The sequence below is a fragment of the Pristiophorus japonicus genome, chromosome 13, assembly GCF_044704955.1.
Source record: "Pristiophorus japonicus isolate sPriJap1 chromosome 13, sPriJap1.hap1, whole genome shotgun sequence".
Lineage (NCBI taxonomy): Eukaryota > Metazoa > Chordata > Chondrichthyes > Pristiophoridae > Pristiophorus > Pristiophorus japonicus.
Window position 1 is genome coordinate 58,816,091 of NC_091989.1, and position 26,033 is coordinate 58,842,123.

Sequence of the window (26,033 nt, forward strand, 5' to 3'; positions counted from 1 at the left end):
CACTCAGTGTGACTTTACCCTGTAAAAGATTGGGGTATCACAATGCCTCCTTTTTGACATACTGTGAGAGGATTCTATAGTTAAAGGTCACAGCTGCCCTTCCGTTGTTATGGAATGAAAAAGAAGCCATGGAGCCGACAGGAAGCCAAGGTTTATGCAGCCATTTTAAGATTTGTTTATAAGCTTTGCTTTGATTGTTAAGCTATTTAGTCAAAGTCTGCTTTTAAAAGACCTTTGAATGTCCTGCGAACACGAAATATAATTGTAGAGTTACTTACAGCTCAATATTAAGAAAATACCTAAACAACAGGAAACACTAACAGCACAGGAACAACCTATTTATATTTCCTTTTTAATCTTAATTCACCATCGTTACCTGTGCTTAAAAATTTGGGGTGTAGAATTTGTACCCTTCAATGTCAAAGATAGCAGTGTGGGAATTTTTCCAATTTCTCATTCAGCATCAGGCACACCCAAGTCAGATACAGGTTGGACCTCCTTTATTCGGGACTCCCTTATCTGGCACCTCCCCTCATCCGGCATGATTCTGATGGCTGGGGGCGTATGCGCAGAACGCGGCCAACCTCCACCCCGACTTTGGGGCCCACCGAGACTTGGCCCGCCAACACTTTGGGCCCGCCCGGGACACCAACCCGACCTCCTCCCCCCTCCTTCCCTCCCCGACCTCGGGCCACCTCCTCCCCCCCCCCCCCACCCCACCTTTGCATGATCTCCCTTTATCCAGCAAAATCCCTTATTCACCACAGGCCAGGTCCCGAGGGTGCCAGAGAAGGGAGGATCAACCTGTAGAGCACTCAGATAAAGCTCTAGATACTCTGTTCCAACTTGGCTGAAGCTGTTCCCTAGTGTGCATCATTTTATCATCTTCACTAGAAATCCTTATGGTACCCCCCCCCCCCCTCCTCAAGTAAGATGTGGCTTAATTAGTGTCAAACCATGCCCAATAAAAACTAAGTTGAGACCGCACAAATTCATTTCATAAAGAACATTTACATTGAAAGGAGAGTGTCACTCCATCAGTCTGGGTAAGATTTGAATCAAGATCCCAGGAATGAAAGGGCACTGTGCCACCTAGTCACCCCTCCATTTTGGTTAATAATTAGAACAAATGCTTTACCCACCATGAAGTGGTTAAAAGCAGTATTGGCTAGTATAGGTCCTGCACGATAATGAGTGGCCAGGCAATGCAAACAGATTTGGAGTTTTGCCATGCGGGTTACAGCGTGTGCTACCACCACCAATCTTTTTTCTGTTGTCGTGATCATTGCAGGTGTTGGTTTTGGCCATTTAGCTTCATATCACATGACAAAAATAACTAGTTTGACTGGCAAATAATAGATACATGTGAGGAGATGAGATAGTCTTACTGGAAAAAACAATAGGGTAAACTTTTTGTCTTCACTACATGGGCAGCAGTCTGGCAGAGCAGATTGTCCACTTGTTATAGAACGGTTCGGGTTTTCGTTCCGTTGATTTCAATTGAGCAGGTTCGATTACCATGCTCGAAGACAAAAATATATCCCAATACATCTGGGGCTGGATTCTACTATTCTGCATGCAGCAACACAGGGCCTGAGAGACATGTATCACAGTGTTACATAGGAACAGGAGTAGGCCATTCAGCCCCCTGATCCTGTTGCATCATTCAATTAGACCATGTCTGTTCTGTATATTAACTCCATCACTTTGCTTACCTGTACTAGTTAGCAGTAGGAAGTAGAACTTTGCAGTAAATAAATATTGATGGCTTAAATATTAATATATTTTTGATCACTTGTGTTGAGAATATCATTGATGGAAATAAAAATAAATTCATCCATCCTGCATTCCCACAAGCCACACTAAAAGGGAATGTACGGTTCAAAGCTAAAGCTACAACGCTGTTGCGATGATTCTCCAACCTGTGCTCCTTTAAGTGTGGCTCCTCACCAATTGGTGAATTTACCTGTAGTTTCCTTTGGCCGTGACATTGTAATGACAAGGTGACATGACCGAGTAGCTTCAGCGGATTTTCTCGAAACTTCAACTCATTTCAGTCATTCAATGAAATCCAAGAAATTCTTCATTGCTTCAGACAAACTCACTTGTGAAAGTGCCATAGCTACTGCCCAGGGTCTGTCAGTGTGACTGAGATTGGAAATTTGAGCAGAGTGGGACTTAACCAGTTGCCCTCCCCCACCATCTCCCCCTGCTCTGTGATACGAGTGTCAGTTCCAACATTTAACGTCAGCATGCTGTCAGTGTCTGACGTATTTCCTACAAAATAAATATATCCCTAAAATACTGAAACCCATAGGAATCAGCAAGACAAATGCTGCAGTGTGAAAGCAATTGTAGGTGATAACCCAGGGTTAATGCTCGAGAGATTGAGAGACTGTACGTGTCCAGAAATGCAATCTGATATTTAGGGCCCAAGTTTCCACAGGATAAAAAATGGGCGCCCCTCCGAGCTGGGCACCCGTTTTTCGCGCCTAAAACGGCGCCAGAAAAAAAACGCACTATTCTCGAGCGCTCTGCAGCTCCTTGTCTGTTTGGCGCGGCGCCCAGGGGGGCGGAGCCTACACTCGCGCCGATTTTGTAAGTGGGAGGGGGCGGGTACTATTTAAATTAGTTTTTTTCCTGCCGACAACGCTGCGCGTGCGCGTTGGAGCATTCGCGCATGCTCAGTATGAAAAAAAACATTGGCACTCGGCCATTTTTGTAGTTCTTTGTAGCTGTTTAATTTTTGAACATTTTTTAATAAAACCACATTGCCATCAGCACTGAGGCTTCCCTTCTCACTGTCTCGTTCCCTCCCCTCCGCGGCAACAAGCCGCTGTCTCCTTCCCCTCCCTCCCCTGCGTGGCAACAAGCCGCTGTCTCCTTCCCCTCCCTCCCCTGCGTGGCAACAAGCCGCTGTCTCCTTCCCCTCCCTCCCCTGCGCGGCAACAAACGGCAGTTTCCTTCGAACGATGGCTGAAGCACTTTCACACAGGTAGGAAGATGGTTTATTTAATCTTTTCTTTGCTTATAAATGTTTATTCAGGTTGGATTTATTTGTATAATATTTGTAGAATATAAATAAGGATTTATTGTAGAATTTAATGAGTTCCCTTCCCCCCCCTCCCCCCTCGTTCTGGACGCCTAATTTGTAACCTGCGCCTGATTTTTTAATGTGTAGAACAGGTTTTTTCAGTTCTACAAAAATCTTCACTTGCTCCATTCTACTTTAGTTTGGAGTACGTTTTCACTGTGGAAACTTTGAAATCAGGCGTCAGTGGTCGGACACGGCCCCTTTTGAAGAAAAAATTCTGTTCTAAAGTAGAACTGTTCTACCTGACTGGAACTGCAGAAAAAAAAATGTGGAGAATTGCGATTTCTAAGATAGTCCGTTCTCCACCAGTTGCTCCTAAAAATCAGGCGCAAATCATGTGGAAACTTGGGCCCTAAGAGAGGAAAAGCTTCATTCAAAATTGCACCATTAAAATCAGAAAGTTAACTCAAATACTGATCACATCAGTCTGGTCCAGCGCACAGTTAAAAGCCTGCTAGAATACAAGGAAGTATGTGCTGGAAGATGCTTAGATCAGGGAGATGGGGAGAAAGAAAGCCGATGTTTCAAAAGTTTCTTTTGTATCATTTCCCGAGGCCAAAGTGCCATACTTTGTGCTTTCAAGTCCCTGTACCCCAGAAAAGATGAGGATGCTAGTATCCATTTCTCTGCAGAGAACAAAATGAGATGCTAAACTATTTGGTGAGGGAGAGGATGTTTAAGACCTGCTTCTGGCATTGAGATTATTAGCTTGGGTCAGTTTAAATAAAGCCAAGTTAACCACTGGTTAATTCGCTCAACCTCATTCATAGATATAAAGCTTTACAATAAACTTATTTCTGCAATTTTATACTTATAATAGCAAATTAGATGTTTGATATTAGTGATTCCACAAGGTAAAATATTTGAGATACTATGGTTATCCCTTGCAACAGGATAACATTTGTATTAAATACTGGGAGAATGGTTTTGTGTCTATTTCACTTGCTTTAAAAAAAAAAAATAATTCTTGGGATATGGGTGTTGCTGACAAGGTCGGCATTTATTGCTCATGCCTAGTTGCCCTTGAGAAGGTAGTGGTAGGCCTTCTTCTTGAACCTCTAGTCCGTATGATGAAGGTACTCACACAATGCTACAACACAAAAGCAAAATACTGCGGATGCTGGAACCTGAAATAAAAACAGAAAATGCTGGAAATCTCAGCAGGTCAGGCAGCAGCTGTGGAGAGGAAGCAGAGTTAACGTTTCGGGTCGATGACCCTTCTTTTTGAACACGCTCCAATTCTGAAAAAGGGTCATCGACCCGAAATGTTAACTCTGTTTTCTCTCCACAGATGCTGCCTGAAACATAGGTCAGAGATCGGGCTGTTATAGCTCTTATTCTTTGACTTCCACTCCCATTGATGAAGGCTCCCCTGCTGGAAGTGTAGATTCACTGAACGTATCATTATGTAGTTTATATAGCTTCAAGTATCTGGACATCTAGAAATAGATCATCAGGGCATATTTCAAGAGGATAAACTTTTAAGTGACTTATCAGTAGACATGATAGTCATTCTTAGGGTACAGAGTACCAGGAAGGACTTTCTGTTGGGCATTCAAGTGGCCAAGCCATGGGGATAGGAGATGAACAGACCAACCTCTGATTGGATACACAGCTTAGTCTGACTGATCTTGCTAACTGATTCCAGAGGATTTTTTACTGTTAAGAAGACCCATAGCTTCCATGTGATGCAAAATGAGAGTGATTTAACCTTTGGTAGCAGTTGGGTTGTGACTTCTTTGACACTGAAGCACCAGAGAGGTTTAAAGATAATATAGCAGTGGTGTCACTAGAGGTAGAAGCACATGCCAGTTAAATACAGACTGGTGTAGGTATTGTTCATTTGACACAGAGAATAAAACTAAAGAAATCTGATTGTAAATGGACGACTCTATTTATTTATCGACACTTAAAACGCACTAATGCTGAAGATGTCCCTAAAATTATAATGCAGGACTAATTGTGCTGTACGGCAACAATATTTTAAATAAAAGATACAACGCAAGTTGATATCTTGCTTACGAGTTCTGTGGTATGCGACAGTCCAGTTATCTGTAGCACCAGAGGCTGCAGTTTGATCGCCACTGATATTCTAACATACTTAGCACTTCAGTCACGTGGGTCAAACATTACTTGTGTCCTTCTCACTGTTTTGTTCAAGAAGCACAACAAAAGCATCACTGCTACTTTGCTTTTTTACTATGAACTACAGGTGTGCTGCATAATGATAAATGAAACAAAATATTCCCTTTGTATATGGATTTGATAACTTATACAGCTTAAACTCTCTTATCCGGGACTCCCTTATCCGGCACCACCCGTCGTCTGGGACCATTCCCGGGTGGCACATGTGCAGAACGCGACCATTAAAATCCTACTCACCAATATAATCTTTCTCCTCAATCGGCTGCCTCCTCCTCCTCGCCCTGCTGGAACTCCAGCAGCCACAATCCTCGGGCCGGCCGCTCCTCCCCACAGCGCTCCCTCTGGGGGGGGTGGGGGGGGGGGGGGGGGTCAGGTCGACTCTTCTCGGCCTGCTGACTCTTCTGGGCCCACCGGGGCTCACCGACTCTTCAGGGCCTGCCGAATCTTCAAGGTCTGCTGGGGCCAGCCAACTCTTTTGGGCCAGCTGGTTTTTCAGGGCCCGCCGACTCTTTGAGGCTCCCTGCACACGGATTGGCTGACTAACTGACTGACAGTCAGTCCAGCCAATCAACACACACTTACCCAGCAACAACGCAGACCACCCAAACACGTGATTTCTCGTCATCCAGCAAGATCCCTTGTTCGGGACAGGCCAGGTCCCGAGGGTGCCGGTTAAGCGAGGTTCAACCTGTATCTGAATAATGAGGGCTAGGAGTCACATACTGTTGTGTTTAAAGTCAGGAGCTTTTAGCTCCTCTTTCCTTCACTTGGTTATGGTGGCAACACTCAGTCATTATTTCCATAGAGCAATTGTTTCAATAAAACATATGACTGTGTTTACATATGTCCTAATAGATTAGTCACATGGGTCGAGGTTCCATCTGGCAGCAGGACAAGGGGAATGCTGCTTGACTGAATTGTTCTAAAGTTTATTTTTCTGGCTTTTTTATTCTTAGTGGGAAGGAATAATCATGTCACAGTAACACTTGAGGATTTTATGTCTGAGCTTAGATATCTCAATGTAAAAAAAAAACAAACAGATTGAAGCTTTAATAATTCCACCTTACCAGAAAACACCTCCCCTGGAAGTGAATGAACCTTAAAATATCCCTGTAGATGTCAAGGATTAACAGCATTACAAAACCCATATACATTTTTGGACATACTTAAAGTTGCAATATTATAGTCATAATCAAAATGAAGGCTTTCTGTGAAATGTTCTTTTTAGTTTTTCACGCAACAAAGTGTGATGCAGATCAGCATGGATGGTTTTCTGTGCTAGGTATGTTAAATAGCCAATCTAAGGGTAGATCCAGCACTCCGAGCAGGAAGAGAGTGCGGACTATGACACGGCAGCACCCACTTTCCCTTTAAGTATGGGTCCCCGCTGAGGGAACAGGATCTCGGAATTTATCCTTTAGACTGGTTTAATATCCTTATGTTCCACTCTGCACCGCCAAAATGCCAGCGAGAATATTTAAATATCCATGTTGAATTAAGCAAGGCTCATTCAAGACTTCTCCAAAACGTAGTAAAACCCAGTTACCTCTCTTGGGATTTAAGTTGCATGGGTCAGCGTTTATCTGTTTCAGGTCAGCACAGTCTCCATTGATCTTCCAGGAGTTCCCAAAGTTGATCATCTCCGTTTCAACAAGTCCAGATGGCGTAAGGAAGTCATCTCCTTGATTTCCATTGAAATTTCCACAGAGGCCACAGGTTGTACCAGTGTATATGGCGCTCAGCTAAAGAAAGAAGCTGAAAGTTAATTCAGTGCCAGAGCCCTGCAGAATCTGATCTACTTCAGCACATTTCAGGGCATACCTTCAGATAAACCTTTCCGTACCCATCCCAGTCAAACTGAAAATCTTCATCGTAGGTCACCCGAACTGATGACAGAACCGTGTGCTGAATACGGAGAACACCTACAAGAAATAGTTAATCAGAATGAATGTAATTATATAAACAACAATTTAATTTTACACAAAGTATTATTGTGAAAAACAACCAGCTTGCCTCCTGTCTTGTTAAGAGAGATATTTATTCATAGAAATTACATTCAGCCCATCATTCCCGTACTAGTGTTAGCTTTTCAACTGGAGTTGACTATTTTATTTCCATGGTTTCTTTTACATTTTTGTGCTCCTGAAGTTGAGAGAAGTTATTGCTGGGGAATGGAATGCTCACCCTTGCAAACACCCAGTGCCAGCATCAAGTACTCCAGGTAGGTTTGGTAATCACAAGCAACATACTAACATACCAACAATGACGGCCAGGAAAAGACCCTCTGGCCCATCCAGCCTGTCCACATAATTATGAAACCTTGTGCAGCACAATATAAACACTCACCCGAAACCAGATGCAAAGTAAAGCTCGCTCTGCTCAACCCCAACATGTTACCAGTGTAACGCCTTTTCCCAATTTCAAACAATAGCCATTTTATGCGTCTTAGAAACATAGAAAATAGGTGCAGGAGTAGGTCATTCGGCCCTTCGAGCCTGCACCACCATTCAATAAGATCATGGCTGATCATTCACCTCAGTACCCCTTTCCTGAACGTATCTTCCATTACTTGGCCTGGAGCAGGTGGAGGGAGTTCGGCTACAATGGGTACACTTGTCCTGACAGCCAACCAAGTCCAGAAGAATGGTAACACCCTCGCTGCGTATTAACTAGGGGCCTTAACAAATTCAGGAAAACCCATCGCATCTTTACAGATAGCTTGTGACTGACCAGATCTTGATTAATCCGATGGCGACAATGCATACAAGACCGTAAGCATTGCCAAGCATCAGCCGGCAACGGGGGACCCCCTGATTTGGTAGACCCCCTGAAACCACTGCGCAGGGAGGCTGGAGAAATTAAAACCCCTGAAGAGGCTGCCACACAGAGACCCGGTTTCCAATTAGTGTCCAGTTAGGGACAGTTCAGTAGTTTAGGTCCATGCCTGCTAGGTATTATATGGAGAATGTCTAAACTTATTTCAAATGGGATCCGTACAGTCAGCTGATGGAAGAGACTTTCATCCATCATACTCAGCTGGCTAACCCCTTATTTATTACCAAATAAAGGGTCTAAAATCTATCCACTATCAGCAGTAAAGTTAGATCCTCACCTATACATTATATGGGTGGTAAGTGGGCAGATATATATCGAAAGTCTAGCCCATAGGATCAGGATTGGGCCATCCAGCCCCTCGAGCCTGTTTCGCCATTCAATGGGATCATGGCTCCATCCACCCTACAACAGAATCACCTGCCGCCCTACAATCCTCTTTTTTACTAAAACAGGAGAAAAATAAGCCTTTCTCCTGTAGTAACTAAATGCTAACAAAATTGCAGAAATATATGGCTTTCAACCATGCAATTTGTGAGAATACAATTTTGTTAATGGCAATGCAAAGGTATCAGCAAATCACATCTGCCACAAATTGGTGCGCGCGAGTCATTTAACATCTATAAATGCTGTAACGTTTAATTAACCGTCAATGAGATTTTGCTGTTTTAAAGGCAAAACTGATATATAACAAGCAAGCACAGTGGTGGTGCCAAGAGTTCGCTCCATATGATAGAGATTATGATTCATGTTGTTCTGGTATGAATTACTTAAATTCCTTTCTGCAATATTTTAGCTCATGTATTAACCTGTTAATCCCTCTCTGTAATATTTGTTGAACTGCAATGGGTAATGTCTGCCTTAAAGTGCTGCTGAGAAAAACTTGGTTCACCCATGTTAAACAAACAATGCTGATCATCATTTTTACTCTGACATGAGGAAGCTACAGTGGACTTGTTTGGGAGAGAGTTTAGAAAACATTGAGACAATAGGATATTTTTTCATTGGCAGAGCCCATTGGAGAACCCCGTTTGATTTTTGTTCCATTGAAATCACTGGAATGAAGATCAGGCATGTTCGGCAATCAGTGGATGATGCACTTCATCAGATTACTGCTCATACTTTGAGAAAAGAACATTTACCCCAGTGAGACCACATCTGGAGTACGGTGTACAGTTTTGGTCTCCTTATTTAAGGAGAGATATACTTGCATTGGAGGCTGTTCACAGAAGGTTCACTCAGTTGATTCCTGAGATGAAGGGGTTGTGAAGGGGCCTATTGAAAAAGATTGAGCATGTTGGGCCTATACTCATTGGAGTTTAGAAGAATAAGAGGTGATCTTATTGAAATGTATAAGATTATGAGGGGGCTTGACAGAGTAGATGCAGAGAGGATGTTTCCCCTAGTGTGGGAATCTAGAACCAGGGGGCATAGTTTCAGCCCATTTAAAACGGAGATGAGGAGGAATTCCTTCTCTCAGAGGGTCGTAAATCTGTGGAATTCTCTACCCCAAAGAGATGTGGAAGCTGGGTCACTGAATATATTTAAGGTGGAGATAGACAAATATTTGAATGATAAGGGAGTCAAGGGTTATGGGGAGCGAGCAGCGAAGTGGAGTTGAGGCCAAGATCGGATCAGCCATGATCGTATTGAATGACGGAGCAGCTCGAGGGGCCAAATGGCCTACTCCCGCTCCTGTTTTTTTATGTGAAGAGACTAGAGAAACTGGGGTTGTTCTCCTTAGAACAGAGAAAAGGGGAGATTTGATAGAGGTGTTCAAAATCATGAATGGTTTTAAAAAAATAAGGAAAAAAGGTTTCCAGCAGCAGTAGGGTCGGCAACCAGGTGGCACAGATTTAAGGTATTTTGAAGAAGAACCAGAGACGACATGAGGAAAAAAAAATTATGCAGTGAGTTGTTATGATCTATGAGCGGGAATTTTAAAAGTCAAAGAAGAAGGAGAAGGCAATAGAGCAGGGTAGCACTGGGGGAAATGAAAACCAGAGCGTGACAGAAAGGGACAGACTGTATGAACGTAAAATTGAATCAGAAAGTGGGGTAAAAGCAGGAAAAAATGGTTTAAAAAAAATATTTTAATTTTTTATCTGAATGCACGCAGCTTTCGTAACAAAATAGATGAGTTGACGGCACAAATAAAGGAGTGGGAAGTGGGAGGAAAAGAGTGGGGCTGGAAGGGAGTAGGGGAGACAATGGGTGGCTATACTGGAGCAGGGCTTTGTGGAGGGGATTGAGGAAAGAAAGTCCAACATAGTCATTGGGAACCCATATTAATGGAAGAGGAAAATGGAGCTTCCGGAATTCAAAGAACAAAGGAAAGCAAGTAAAGCAGGAAGGAGTCTGTTCCCTGCTTTAACTACTTTCCTTTTCTTTAAACTAGTCAACAGACTGAATAATAACTGAAAAGGTTCCTACATTATACAAAACCCTTTGGGGGAGAAATTCCGGAGTGCCCCGTTTGGGGCGCTAATTTTTTAAAGTTGAACAAATTAGCGCCAGGTGCTAATGTTTTTTAACTTTTAAAACGTTTGGCATTTGCACTCCAGGAAGGAAGTGGAGCGTGAAATCAAGTGTTCCACTTCCTTCCTGGAGTGCAACAAGCATCAGGCGGGGCAGTAGGTGGGCAGTGCTGCGCACTGGGCCATGCAGCACTGCCGCGTTGGAAGGCTCCTTCCCTGCATTAACGGGAAGGACCATTGCTGCAGGCTCTGCTAGGGAAAAACTTACCTTCTCCTTGGCGGCAGCCACGATCCGGCCTGATCAGCCCGATGCACTGCAGCAGGGTGCCGGGCTGATTGATCGCGGGCGAAAACCATCAAAAAAATTAACAGAGAGCATTTCATAATTTTTTTCCCTGACCTCGGCCATCTCACCTTTAAACATCGCCCCCGAAGTGCCTGACCTCCTCATCAACGCCTCCTGCAGCTGCTGATGTTTTCGCCCGGTGATGTTGCAGGGGGCGGAACCGATGTGTACGGCGCTGACCACCGCCGCAAACCTCCCGCCGAATACAACAGGAATCGATCTTCTCGCCGCGCCCGGTCAGTAAGTGCTCAGCGCCCCGTTATCGACCCCCCGGAGGCAATAACAGGAAATGCCAAGGAGGCCAATTTCTCGGCCTTAGTCTTTTATAATGCATAACTACAGGAAATAATGAAGTGCAAACCTTGAATTAGCGGTGGCTGTATGTCCATGCCATTCACTGAAACTCTACCGCCATGTTTCAGTTTAATAATCATGTTTCCCAGCTCTTGGAATATCAGTGTAGCCGATCTTATGCAAACTGCATCTGGGTCATCTGCACACTGGGGAAGAGTGTTCAAAACACTGAACATTGCTGCTAACCATGGCATTATTTAAAATTCAACAGAGCAAAAACGTCCATCTGCTATACCTGCACTTTCTCAATGAAGACTGAAAACGTGTTTAATTCACAGTCCTTTGCTAGTAAGTACTGGCACATCCCACTGAAGGTGAAATACTTATCATCAAAACTCTTAAAGTGCGATTGTCCAATGACGAAACATTCGCCTAAATGCAAAAATAGTTAGATGTTATACCAAAGCAAAATACTGTGGATACTGGAATCTGGAATAAAAACAGAAAGTGCTGGAAATCTCAGCAGGTCAGCGAGCATCTGTGTTAACTTTGTTTCTCTTCACCGATGCTGCCTGACCCACTGAGATTTCCAGCAATTTCTGTAGATGTTATACAACATTGGTTTGGCTTGCTGGTATAATCCTGAATACAATCTTTTAATAGCAAATATTTTATTTAATTAATTTATCTCAAGTGCATTCATTCTGCCTCATGATTTGAAAGTGATGGAGCTCTTTTCCTCCAACGGTTATTTGTCCCTATTACAATTGACAGGTTCCTTTAGCCCAAGCTTGGCATTACCCGATCACTACTTTCTGGTTTATCTTCATCTTCCCTCCCAGGCTTTTTAATCTATGCAGTAGGTTGGCTCAGTTGATAGTGCTCTTACAGAAGGTTGAGACTTCACGTCCAATTCCAGGATTTAGGAACATAAACATTCCAGTGCAATGTAGTGCTGCATTGCCGGACGTGCTGTGCTTTTGGATGAGACAGTAAACACTGTTCTCTCTGTTCAAGTAGGCGTAAAAGATCCTATGGTGCTATGTGAAGATGAGTAGGGACTTCTTCCAGTGTCCTAGTCAACCTTTCTTCCTGAAACCACACCACCAGAAGGAGATTAACTGGTCATTCGGCTCATTTGCTGCTTGTGAGACTTTGTGGTGAACAAAGTGGTTGCCATGTTTCCCTACCTGGCAACAGTGATAAAATAAGAAGATGGAAAGAAAGAAAGATGGAAAGAAAGAAAGATGGAAAGAAAGAAAGATGGAAAGAAAGAAAGATGGAAAGAAAGAAAGATGGAAAGAAAGAAAGATGGAAAGAAAGAAAGATGGAAAGAAAGAAAGACTTACAGCCAATGAAGTACTTTTTGAAGTGTGGTCACTGTTGTGTGTAGGGAAACACAACAGCCAATTTGCGCACAGCATGTTCCCATAAAGAGTAATGTGATAATGACCAGATAATCTGTTCTACTAGAAACATAGAAAATAGGTGCAGGAGTAGGCCATTCAGCCCTTCTAGCCTGCACCGCCATTCAATGAGTTCATGGCTGAACATGAAACTTCAGTACCCCCTTCCTGCTTTCTCGCCATACCCCTTGATCCCCCGAGTAGTAAGGACTTCATCTAACTCCCTTTTGAATATATTTAGTGAATTGGCCTCAACTACTTTCTGTGGTAGAGAATTCCACAGGTTCACCACTCTCTGGGTGAAGAAGTTTCTCCTCATCTCTGTCCTAAATGGCTTACCCCTTATCCTCAGACTGTGACCCCTGGTTCTGGACTTCCCCAACATTGGGAACATTCTTCCTGCATCTAACCTGTCTAAACCCGTCAGAATTTTAAACGTTTCTATGAGGTCCCCTCTCATTCTTCTGAACTCCAGTGAATACAAGCCCAGTTGATCCAGTCTTTCTTGATAGGTCAGTCCCACCATCCCGGGAATCAGTCTGGTGAATCTTCGCTGCACTCCCTCAATAGCAAGAATGTCCTTCCTCAAGTTAGGAGACCAAAACTGTACACAATACTCCAGGTGTGGCCTCACCAAGGCCCTATACAACTGTAGCAACACCTCCCTGCCCCTGTACTCAAATCCCCTCGCTATGAAGGCCAACATGCCATTTGCTTTCTTAACCGCCTGCTATACCTGCATGCCAACCTTCAATGACTGATGTACCATGACACCCAGGTCTCGTTGCACCTTCCCTTTTCCTAATCTGTCACCATTCAGATAATAGTCTGTCTCTCTGTTTTTACCACCGAAGTGGATAACCTCACATTTATCCACATTATACTTCATCTGCCATGCATTTGCCCACTCACCTAACCTATCCAAGTCACTCTGCAGCCTCATAGCATCCTCCTCGCAGCTCACACTGCCACCCAACTTCGTGTCATCCGCAAATTTGGAGATACTACATTTAATCCCCTCGTCTAAATCATTAATGTACAATGTAAACAGCTGGGGCCCCAGCACAGAACCTTGCAGTACCCCACTAGTCACTGCCTGCCATTCTGAAAAGTACCCATTTACTCCTACTCTTTGCTTCCTGTCTGACAACCAGTTCTCAATCCACGTCAGCACACTACCCCCAATCCCATGTGCTTTAATTTTGCACATTAATCTCTTGTGTGGGACCTTGTCGAAAGCCTTCTGAAAGTCCAAATATACCACATCAACTGGTTCTCCTTTGTCCACTTTACTGGAAACATCCTCAAAAAATTCCAGAAGATTTGTCAAGCATGATTTCCCTTTCACAAATCCATGCTGACTTGGACCCATCATGTCACCATTTTCCAAATGCGCTGCTATGACATCCTTAATAATTGATTCCATCATTTTACCCACTACTGAGGTCAGGCTGACCGGTCTATAATTCCCTGTTTTCTCTCTCCCTCCTTTTTTAAAAAGTGGGGTTACATTGGCTACCCTCCACTCCATAGGAACTGATCCAGAGTCAATGGAATGTTGGAAAATGACTGTCAATGCATCCGCTATTTCCAAGGCCACCTCCTTAAGTACTCTGGGATGCAGTCCATCAGGCCCTGGGGATTTATCGGCCTTCAATCCCATCAATTTCCCCAACACAATTTCCCGACTAATAAGGATTTCCCTCAGTTCCTCCTCCTTACGAGACCCTCTGACCCCTTTTATATCCGGATGTTGGTTGAGGTGCTTTTAGGTTTTATTAAAGCTTATATAAATAGAACTTCTTTCTTGGTGATGCCTTGCATGAAGACCATGGCCCTTCAGCTAGATTTTTCAGTTTATGATTGTATATTCAAGGCATGTTGTTCTCTTGACTGGATGTGACTCAGTGTGTTTCCACGACACAGGCACAGATATGTTCAAGATATATAAAATTGTGTGAAAAATCTATTTCAGCATCATCATTATGAGGAAATCAACAGAAGGGAATTAGTGCATTAATCACCATTGTGGTTATTTTAATGCTGACTCAGAGGACAGAATTCAACATAGATGTAGTCCGTGGGTGGGGTTGCTGGAGTGGAAGCGATACCAACAGATCAACGGGGTGTTCAAACTTCAATTTATTAACTACAGTCTTGATTACAGGGTATTTAAGAAAATTTGTCTCTCATAAACTGATCTGATTCTTATTACTATTTTCATTATATAATAAAATACACACCTGGACACTCCTCATTGCTACAATCCCATTTTCCATGGCTGCAAATGCTGTAAAATAAAAGTAGGAACATAGAAAAATACAGAATTGGTGTATGACCAGAGTAAGGAGAGGAAAGGTAGTGACACCATCATCAAGTTGGGATTTCCACGTACGGTAAATAGAAAGGTCTGGTTCAGGCACGGGGTGTAATTTAGAGGCCAGAGAGAATATCGAGGGGCACAGTACAGATGCAAAATAGGCACCGTGCCTCAGCACCCATTCCCCTCAAATTACATCCAAGAGGTGGGCATAAAAATAGAGCAATATTGGGAACTACAACTTCACGTTCATACAAAGAAGTAAAGCACAGGAGTTGTCTGGTAGTGAAATATGTCTGACAAAAGTATTCATGCGACTGTAACAATTGGAACACTAAATTCCACTGTTGGCGGTTAGGATGTTATAATAAATTTGCACTTGTAGTGACTATTTTTAAATGTCCATTCTAAAGATAAACATTTAAGTACAGATTTTTCCTTAATTTTGCAAATTTCCTCCCATCCTTCCTTCCTATCTGAGACATAGTTCCTCATAGGTGCTATCATGTGCTTATCCAATCTTTCCAGAGGTCAACTGTTCACATGTTAGCAAGACAAAGCCAGAACAAAGCACTGTTGTTTTATTTCACCGACAGTAAGTGGACATCCAATCTATTGTGTTCCTAACACAGATGAGGCTGCACACAGGGACGTTAAAGTAACAGTAACCTCAGTCTTTAAGAAGGAACAGGCCTTCGGGGCCGGCTTATATACAGTGCTCCCAAGGGATGCTGGGATCCCTTGGGACTTCAGGGGATGAGCTCCCTGGTGGCAGAACATGGGAGTGCATGCTTTACAGATACACAACACAATCGGCACATCTTGTCTTCATGTAACAACACAAAATAATAAACATGCTGTGCTTCCCTACATTAGTGCCTCAGCTTACTTCACTTTAAAAAAAACTTTAAATGCCTTTCCTGCATCCTACCCTTCTGAGTCTAGGTGAAATCCTGCCCTAGCAGCTTTCTGTTTTAGAAGCCTGACTGTCAATATGTATTTCTGTCCATACTTTGTTGTCCTGTGTTCACAACCAGAAAATAGGCCTGCTGACCACCTGGGACATGGGACTTTGCAACACAATGGGTGGGAGCCATGTATTGATTACCAGGACAATTAACTACTATAATTGTTTATTGTCTTCAGTTTTGGTAAAATAACTTCAATGCCTAGCGCATAAGCAGTTTAACCCCCTTTCATCCCAGTGTTTTTTTTAAAACTTGCTTAAAAAACAACATTTAAAAGCACATGTCTGTGTGGAAAAATCCCAAAACGTGACCACTGTCCCCGAATTTAACACTAATCTGCAATCTCACTCAGAGGACACAGGATGATTGGTAGGAAATAGAAATATGTGCAGTGGTGGAGGGTTTGCTTTTCTAAGCTTGAGTTGAATCTCATCCAGTAAATGATGAACATGGCTTATTTGGCACTCCTAACAGCTTGCTTGATGCATACCACAGCTAAATTTTCAACGGTGATCATTACAGACTTTAGTTTCATTACTAACCATGCATGGCAGTCCTGGGAGATACTTGAGCCTGGAGGGTACTGTTTTCCCATGTGCATGCAGGAACATTCCGAAGAAGCTACACAAGTGTCCCCATCTAGTACTTTCCCATCTGAAATCCAAACAGGGTATCAGAATGCGTAGAATACTCAAGCAATACAGTGCTCTCGCTAAACATCTTAAAGGTAATGGGTAAAAAAAAATCACCTTCGCAAATGCAGCCATCCATGCATTGTTCGTGACACAATTGATTGATATTTAAACTCCTGCATGTTCGAGCGCAGGCTGGCACACACACTTGATACTCCATTCCAGTTGGACATTTCAGTACTTGTTAAAATAAAAAGTGCATTTACATCAGACAATACAATTAAAAAAACATCAGGAAAGTCACCACCTCTAACCATTATCTACCCCACAGCTTTCAAGGTATGGTGTGCTAGTACATCATCAGCTTTTACCAGGCTTCCGATACAGCTCTTAATGTACAAGATCCTTACAATTAAGGCTAGATGCCTCCATTCTAGTTGGATAAAATATTTACCTTCAGTGGGACTTACTTGTAAAATCTATAGTGGCGGACTACACCTGGGGGTTGAAATTGCGTAGCACACCTTTAGGGGATGCTACCAGTCGGGGGTTCCTGTGCCAGGCACAGAAGTCCTGCTCCCAGGACCTATATTCGGGTTACCACCCCCGAGGGCAAGTGGAGCGTGAAATAGCGTGCTCCACTTGCTCTGTGTGGCGCGAGTGCGGGGGAAGGGATCAAGTGTGGCACAGCGCTATGCGGTGCGACATGTAGCGCCAATGCATAGACAGGGTCCTCCCTTTCATTAAAAGGGAGGGACTAGCTGCCGATTCTGCGGGGGAGAAACAGAGCCCTCCCTGGACCACGAGGGAGCGGGGTGCCGTGGCATCAGCCCGGCACACAAGTAGATCTGACCAGTAAATTGGACAGTTTGTTCATTTTGAAATCGCTACCTCCACTTTAAATTTTGCACCGCAAGCAATCTGCAGCCCAGTGCGCACCCCGGGGATCACCTGGTGCAGCTTCACGGGGAACTACCGAATTTTTGCTCTGGGGCGAAAGTAGGTCGCTGCGCACGGTAATGATGTCATTATCTCCGGCGCAGTGGAGTGGGCGCTACTGGTTACAGCCACCACTAAACTCCAGCGAAATTCGGTGGGAGTCGTTAGCTGCGCCATGCCCGGGCTAAAAGTAGTTTGCCTTCTAATGGAATTTCTCCCCCCTAAGCTTTAGAAAAGTTTTTCCTTTGCTGCAAGCAAATATGTATTTATTAGCAGAAATACCATTGTTATAGAGACTCACATAAACTAACAATCTAACCTGCATAGGATTGATTTAAGTGACTGAATCAGAATTACTTCAGTTTTCACATCTATTTCACCGCTTTCTTTGTTTTCCAGTTTATTATTAATAGTAGTGACAACGTGTGTCCGTATAAAGTAATTTACATGCATGGCACCAAGTAAAGGCAAATAGAAGTGTAAAATTAAAAGCACATCAAATTTCAAAAGGAGCTAACCATCTACCATACAAAACACTGGAAATATTTCCTCTTAACTGAAATAGATCTTTAACAATTGCATCACAATTGTAAGATACAATCGTAAGAAAATCACAATTTCAAAGATCATCGGTGCTGTACTTACTGCAATCACTTTCTGTAGACCAGTCACTGAGGAGTGATCCTTTCTGAGCACAGGACCTTGCATACTCCAGAAATGCTTGGCAGTGACAATTGCTTCCTTCACAGTGGCATGTGTCATCCTCACAGCTAGCAATGAATGGCTCTGGATCCACAAGATCCTTACATTTTCTGAACGTTGGGTTGGTTTTGAGCATTCTGCACTTTCCCATCAAGTTCTATGCCCAAATAAAAGTTTATTTTATTAAATAAGCATACTTTCTGATTCCCTCTCACACACACTCACACTTTCATTCTTTCTCTTCCTCTTCCTCTCAAGCTTGTCAGCCATTATCAGCAATTAACGCATTCTGAACTCGCACACTGTAACAAAAGCTAATCATAACATTATACTTCAAAAATAAAGTGAAATCTGGAACTATCAGGGACAACATTTCAGGAGCAAAAGGAGCCCTGTAATGAAGAGAGGACTTTCAACGTTTCTACATCTGTAAGCTTAAGTGTCTGTAGATCAGTACGTCCATGTGTCAGATTAACATTTTCAGTGGTGATAATCCCATGCACTGGAAAAAGTCCATTGATAGGGAAATTAGAATGGGCTTCCATAGAATCATGGGTATTTAACTAATACAGTTAATTCAAATAAGTTCTGTGCATCAAATAAAAAGATATACGTGTAAATAAACAGATGTTTCAGAATATATACCCATTGACTGGTAATGAGTAAACAAACATAACTCTTGAGTCACTGCATCGGTCATTTTCCAGTCTTGTTTGTACTGAACAGATAAAGAACAGGAAAGAGCAGGGGAGTGGGTCGAACTGGATAACTCTTTCGAAAGAGATGGCACAGGCACAATAGGCCGAATTCCCTCCTTCTGTGCTGAAAGATTCTACAATTTGATATTTTTATTGAAATGCTGCTTTCTAATTTATGTGAACTCACATTTTTTATGGCTTCAGAGGACATATTGCAAGTTTTACTGGGAGGAGACACCCTGCCACACAGCTCCTCAGCACCATGCATTGCCCAAGAGTTGACAAAATCATAGCTGTTCTCCACCTGGAAACCTGCGAGAAAACCCAGTGGTTTTATTCATCATAAAGGTTTATCACTTCAAGCCTTTGTCACAATGGGACCATTTTCTTAAAGAGTTACATTTAAGAAATATGACAACTATTTCTGGTAAAAACATGTCAGAATTCAATTACTGTTCTAAAAACACCATCTCATTTAAATTCCTTGAATAGTACAAACGTGACAATTTATCCTGGGCCATCCACACAAATAAAGCTAATTAGAAACTGAATATGATCTCCGTTAATCTCTTACCCATTCATTTCAGCCCTGTTCAAGCTTTCCTTCGTAAAAGACACCCTCCACCCCCGCCCCCACCTTTTCTTCTCTATTGTTATTGCCATTCTTATCTATTCGTTCCATCTGAGACTGTCAATTGATGTCATCTCATATTACATCATTTCAGCTTTGCTCAGTTGCAACATTCTTGTCTCCAGGTCATAGAAACATAGAAACATAGAAAATATGTGCAGGAGTATGCCATTCGGCCCTTCGAGCCTGCACCACCATTCAATAAGATCATGGCTGATCATTCACCTCAGTACCCCTTTCCTGCTTTCTCTCCATACCCCTTGATCCCTTTAGCCGTAAGGGCCATATCTAACTCCCTCTTGAATATATCCAATGAACTGGCATCTACAACTCTCTGCAGTAGGGAATTCCACAGGTTAACAACTCTCTGAGTGAAGAAGTTTCTCGTCATCGCAGTCCTAAATGGCTTACCCCTTATCCTTAGACTATGTCCCCTGGTTCTGGACTTCCCCAACATCGGGAACATTCTTCCTGCATCTAACCTGTCCAGTCCCATCAGAATTTTATATGTTTCTATGAGATCCCCTCTCATCCTTCTAAATTCCAGTGAATACAGGCCCAATTGATCCAGTCTCTCCTCATATGTCAGTCCTGCCATCCCGGGAATCAGTCTGGTGAACCTTCGCTGCACTCCTTCAATAGCAAGAACGTCCTTCCTCAGATTAGGAGACCAAAACTGAACACAATATTCCAGGTGAGGCCTCACTAAGGCCCTGTACAACTGTAGTAAGACCTCCCTGCTCCTATACTCAAATCCCTTAGCTATGAAGGCCAACATACCATTTGCCTTCTTCACCGCCTGCTGAACCTGCATGCCAACTTTCAATGACTGATGTACCATGACACCCAGGTCTCGCTGCACCTCCCCATGTCCAATCAAAGACATGAAAATATAATCTAGGCTGATATTTCAGGGTAGTACTGAAGGACTAGTGCACCATCAGAGGTGCCGTCTTTCAGATGGGACATTAAATGAAGGTCTATCTGCCTGTTCATGTGGATGTAATAGACCCCAAGATATCATTCAAAGACATGCAGAGAGCCTCTTAATATATTGACCAACTTTCCTCCCTCAATCAACACCAGCAAACAACAGGTTAACTGCTCATTGTCTCATTACTGTTTGTGGATCTTTGAATTCAAATTAGCTACTGTATTTACTCAAAGTAACTCATTAAATTAAATGCTCTGAGGTGTGATAATGTGCTATATAAACGTAAGTTCTTTCTTTTACAGTACCATTAACACTAGCTTAGGGGTGGGTAATAAATGCTGCCTGCGACACCCAAATCCCAGGAATTAATTTTTTTTAAAGCTCCAACTCTTACTAGAACTCTAGCCCGCATTATTAAAATGCATTGACCTATGCATTCCTGACACTGTCATTGAAAAAGTCATTCTGACTGCCAAGGTAAAATGCTTTACAAATACTCTCCATTTAAAGATAACACCCAGCCCCCAAAGCTCAGACTGATGTTTGTTTTATTGTAGGCCTCAGTTGAGTTGATCATTACATCAGTTTTTATTTAATCTACACCAACCATAGAAAGAGAAAAAAGAACTTGCATTTGTCACACTTGTGCAAAGGTTAATCACTACATCTATATTCAAATGTAAATATATAAACATTAAAAAGTGCTGTTAAAAAGCCAATTATTATCTTCTTTATTATACCATCAAGAGGTGCGAGTCTTTTTAGAAACAAGCTACAAAACATAGTAATGAGGCTGAAGAAACAGAAAGAGAGGAGGGAGCAGACCAGAGCTGTGTTAATACTTATTACCCTGCAGGTTTCAGGATGCTGATAACTCCGGCTCTCTAATTAAGGAGTGCATAGAACTGTGGCGTCTATTAACTGGAGTTTTGTTTTAACCACATCAATTATTTCAAAATGAATTCTGCGGGTTGTATGAATCTTAATACATCATCATCATAGGCAGTCCCTCAAAACGAGGATGACTTGCTTCCACCCCGAAAAGAGATGAGTTCACAGGTGTTTCAATGAAGGACCTAATATTCTGGATCCCAAACTACATCTTCAAGGGTGTAAGATGCCTGTGCATGGATTTTTTTAACAAGTGGTAGAGCTGTCATTTAGACCACAGGTTTTCAAATTGGGACTCAGCAGGCTTCTGGAGGGGTCTCCTCTGCTCCCCAGCATTATCAGGCCAGTCACCACATTTGTGTATGTGTTGATTTACTCCCACATTATTTCTGTTGCTGCAAATGTTGAGATTCCTGGGAACTTCCTGCACTGATTGGCATGTTCCTGGGAATCTCCTGCAAATACTGACATTGTCCCAGTAAGACCTACTGCAAATATTGGCATGCTCCCAGGAACTCCCTGCATTCATTGACATGCTCCTGAGGATCCCCGGCAAACACTGAGATTCCCAGGAACCTCCTGCACTAACAGGCAAGTTCTCGTAAGCTTAAAGGGAGTACCCGGGATAACATGTACCTGGGGACCCCCTGGAAAATCAAATTAAAAAGTAATTTATTACAAAAACATTATTTTACTCTGGGTAACTGGCGTTATCTTGTGGAAGTTGGGATATGAATTCTCCAGGAGAATGCCAATATTTACAGGGGCAGGGAGAGAAGGATCCGTAGGGGTCGGTCAATATTCGCAGGCATCACTAGGACAATGGAGATATTTTCAACAGGTCCCAGGAGTATGTGAATATGTGCGGGGAATCCAGAGGACAGTGACGATATTTTCAGATGTTCCTTAAGAACACGTCAATATTTGCAGAGGTCCCCTGGAGGTAGCCAGACCTGCAGCAATATTTGCCGAGGATCCTCAAGAGCGTGTCAATTAATGCCAGGAGCTCCTGGGAGCATGAAGGTTCCCGGGATTATGTCAGTATTTGCAGGATATTCCCAGGAACATGCCAATTAGTGCGAGAGGTTCCCTCGACTCTCATTTTTGAGGGGACCTCGGGGAGTATTCCAATATTTGCAAGGGTTAGCTGAAAGCAGGCTAATACTTTTAGGGGTTATTGAGGAGTGTGTCAATACTTACAGGGCGTACCCGGGAAAACAATATTTACAGGGCGTACCCGGGATAACAATATTTACAGGGCGTACCCGGGATAACAATATTTACAGGGCGTACCCGGGATAACAATATTTACAGGAGGTCCCCAGGAACACGCTAATGTTGGCAATGGGTTTCCACTCACAAATGATTGAAAAGCAGATGATTCTCCCGAATAATGACTACTTTACCTTCTTGAGTCATGTAATCATCTTGAGGGAAGTTATTGTAATTGCCACAGAGTCCGCATGTCCGACTGAAATATTTTTTAGACAACATGATGGCCACATTTCCACTGGTGTCGATTCTGGCCGTGAAGCCATGTTCATCGCTGGATATGATGGAGTAGCCTGCTTCTGTCCCGATAAACACACCGTGAGATGCAAAAGGCAGCAAGACCCTAGCAAAACAACAAAAATAGATTCAGGTTTACTAATTGCATGAGCGTTTTTCAGTTATATTTGAAAGGGTCTCTGGAGTTGCACTTGGAGTTGCATTGAGGTCAATGGAGAATTACATTGGGCGCGGTGTGAAATCAGCCTTCCACCCGATCCCGTGGATATTTCGGCAAGTGAGTGCACTTAACATTTCCCCTGTGTCAGTATAACACTACTGGTGCCCAGAGATTTCAGTACATAGGACATCGCCTCTTTATTTATCTATGCCCCCACCCCACCAGCCGTCAGCTGCTGTGGAACTGCCCCGGGTACAAAACACTTTTTTAGGGGTGTACTTGCATTGCAGATACAACTGCACTCATCCAGGATTCCACCCAGGCAGAACTTGGTTTACAATGGCGCCTGCCTGGCCCCGTTTCGGTCAGGTCGACACATCCCTGGATACACGAATGGACAGAGCTTTCTTCTAAAAGTTAGAAATGTAAATGCTTACTGAGCTGAGAGGGGAGAGTCCCCGCTCTCTTAAGCTCGGTGGTTTTATCAAGTGTCCAAGGGGCCAAGAGCATGATATAAAGCGGGTTTGAGAGTTCGCTGGATGCATACAATCATAGAAACTGGAATCATACATTGCTACTGCACAGTGTCAACCCGAACAGTGTGAGGGAGACTGTGCCCTTCAGTGAAGCTCACATCACTGTGCTCCAGGCAGCTCGGGACCTGACTCTGTACCCAGAGCGGGGGCACTGTACCCAGAGCGGGGGCACGTACCCAGAGCGGAGGAACTGTACCCAGAACATGGCTGTATTAGATTATCAGATGACCTCCAGGTGTTACCTTTTTTTCCTCACAGACACCTCTCCTTTTACAGTGACGGTGACTTCAAAGTATTCTCCCAGATACAAAGAAATGCTTTTCCGTTTTCCAGCCTGGTAGTTACCTGAAAAGTACAAGGACAGTGTCACTTATCAAACATTAGCACGGAGACGGTGATTGGGAAGTCAACCTCATGCAAACTTGAATAAATTGGTAATCTAACGTTTGCAAGCGAACAGTGTGATGGAAATACCTAAAAGGGAGAAGGAGCGTTTGATGCAGTCTCCGGCCAGCTTGTAACTGCAGTGTCCTGGAAACTCGTAAAAGTTCCCATCGAAAGTCTGGATGCGATATTCACCGAAAAGGCTGCATCGAGCGTCTTGGCCCGACTTGTCCTTGGCCTCAGTGAGCGATAGTCTCCCCTGTCCTGTACAACACATAATAAAGAGTAACTCATTCTCACTTTCACCCTCTCACTGAGGCCAATTTCTGGCCGTACTCCTGTTCAGGACCGCGCTCTCACTAAATTCTCCAGACACTCCAAGGTGGCTACTCCTTAACGCTACCAACCCCGCTGGAAATCTAACAGTTGAGCCCAATGCACCCGAGAAATTGGAAGTAAAACCGAAATCGATTAGTTCAGCACTCCGGTGGTCGAGGCCTGTTCTGAAGAGTTAGGCAATTGGGGTCAACATTATGATTACTTAACAATCAATAATCTGCAGCATGAGAAGGCTCTAAATACCTTGAGACTGGGGCACAAACGCCAAGACGAGAAGCAGAGACAGATAACCGCTCGCCATCTGTATCAACCAGAGAGAAAGGTAATTAACACAGCACCGTCCAAAATCATTACCCTGTCTCTCCCACCCCCTCCCTCCAAAAATAAATGGTTAGAACAATCAATCTCGCCCATTTTCCTTTTCACTTTCTCGTCTGTCCAATTTCTTCAATGTTGCTGCCATGGGTGATGTTGGACTATCTCCCAGTGAACGGCCTTTGCTGCCGTGCACAGGGCTAAAGGACAAGCAGCAGTTACCTTGGGTCCAGTTGAGTACAATTTTGGGAGATAGGCACGGTCCAAAATGACACTGACTTCAAAATTATGTTTAAATCAACATGTTCTGAACTTCAGGAGAGACGACCTCCAAGAGCTGTTAAGTACCTTCTTGTGAAAACAGTCCAATTTATACAGGGCAGGAACTGTGGAATAATCAACATTAAAGTGGAGGGGAGGAAAGTTTGCACGTTATATCCGTTTGTAGAATCACAGTAGCAGATTCAATAGAAACTCTGCGGTGTTAATTGGCCAAAAGGAAACAGTGGAAGGAAACTGGATAAAACACACTGACAGATTTACCAGAATTAAAGAAACATTCCTGTAAACCATGCAATGAGACTGGAAGACATTTCAGACTCCAAGTAATTTCTGTCGGGAACTCAGTTAATTGGTAAGTGATTGAATTATCCTTTATCTGTGACGTATTGTTTGTTTGACTTTTTACTGTTTGATGCACAATACTTATAGAGCTGGTTATAATGTGGATTGACAGAATGTGTAACAAACCATCTCTTAACTGGGCTACGGTATTGATATTCAGAACAGGCATATCACTTTATATAAATGTTATGATGACCTCTTTATTGGAAAAAGCCTCCCAACAAAATAGGCTTCGTGTCCTTTGGGACTGGAATGAGCTCGGGAACAAGGAAAGGTTTTCCCAAAGGGATGGCCTTCATCTGAACCGGAATGGGATTAATATTCGTGCAGAGGAGGTAAGTAGATCAATGGTGGAGGATTTAAACTAACACCACAAGGAGTGGCGAAAGTCTAGGTTTGAGCAGGAGAGCAGGATTAATAATGTTGTTGAATTAGAAACTGAAGGCTTGGCTGACAGAACTAGCAAGGACATATTATCAGAGGAGAAAGGGGTGATGAGGGAGTGAGAAATAACAATACTGTTGTAGAAGGGGCAAAAGATATCAAAATGAAAGGAAAAAAACAGGAAGAAGAATAAGGGTCAACATTCAAAGAAAAACAGGTTTCAGATTGAGCAGTATGTATGCAAATGCACAACACATTCAAATCAACACTGGAGAGTTTGAAACATTAGTAACTATGGAGGGATGTGATATAGTAGCTACCTAGGTTTGGGCTATATTTAATATTTGTGCTTTAACATTTACAGGAAAGATAGGGAATGAAAAAGGGAATTGAATGACAATGTTAGTAAAGGATTCTATCACTGTACGAGAACAGGAGACTCTCAAAGTGGTGTTCAGACAAAATCTATGTGG

At 43.1% G+C, this 26,033-nt stretch overlaps 1 protein-coding gene across 1 annotated transcript in view; it reads right to left on the minus strand.

Annotated features, from left to right (window-relative positions):
- vwf (von Willebrand factor) overlaps nucleotides 1-24,895 on the minus strand; it is a 130,717-nt gene extending 105,822 nt beyond the window's left edge. The window contains exons 1-14 of the mRNA XM_070897528.1: nucleotides 24,775-24,895; nucleotides 24,481-24,538; nucleotides 23,989-24,162; nucleotides 23,757-23,859; nucleotides 22,716-22,924; nucleotides 19,041-19,165; nucleotides 18,099-18,312; nucleotides 16,632-16,754; nucleotides 16,425-16,536; nucleotides 14,838-14,884; nucleotides 11,484-11,620; nucleotides 11,256-11,394; nucleotides 7,061-7,161; nucleotides 6,786-6,981 (exon numbers count right to left, since the gene is read on the minus strand). Of these exons, the coding sequence (XP_070753629.1) occupies nucleotides 6,786-6,981; nucleotides 7,061-7,161; nucleotides 11,256-11,394; nucleotides 11,484-11,620; nucleotides 14,838-14,884; nucleotides 16,425-16,536; nucleotides 16,632-16,754; nucleotides 18,099-18,312; nucleotides 19,041-19,165; nucleotides 22,716-22,924; nucleotides 23,757-23,859; nucleotides 23,989-24,162; nucleotides 24,481-24,538 (1,738 nt within the window). The 5' untranslated portion in view covers nucleotides 24,775-24,895. The remainder of the gene's footprint in view (nucleotides 1-6,785; nucleotides 6,982-7,060; nucleotides 7,162-11,255; nucleotides 11,395-11,483; nucleotides 11,621-14,837; nucleotides 14,885-16,424; nucleotides 16,537-16,631; nucleotides 16,755-18,098; nucleotides 18,313-19,040; nucleotides 19,166-22,715; nucleotides 22,925-23,756; nucleotides 23,860-23,988; nucleotides 24,163-24,480; nucleotides 24,539-24,774) is intronic.
- Nucleotides 24,896-26,033: the final 1,138 nt, after the last annotated feature.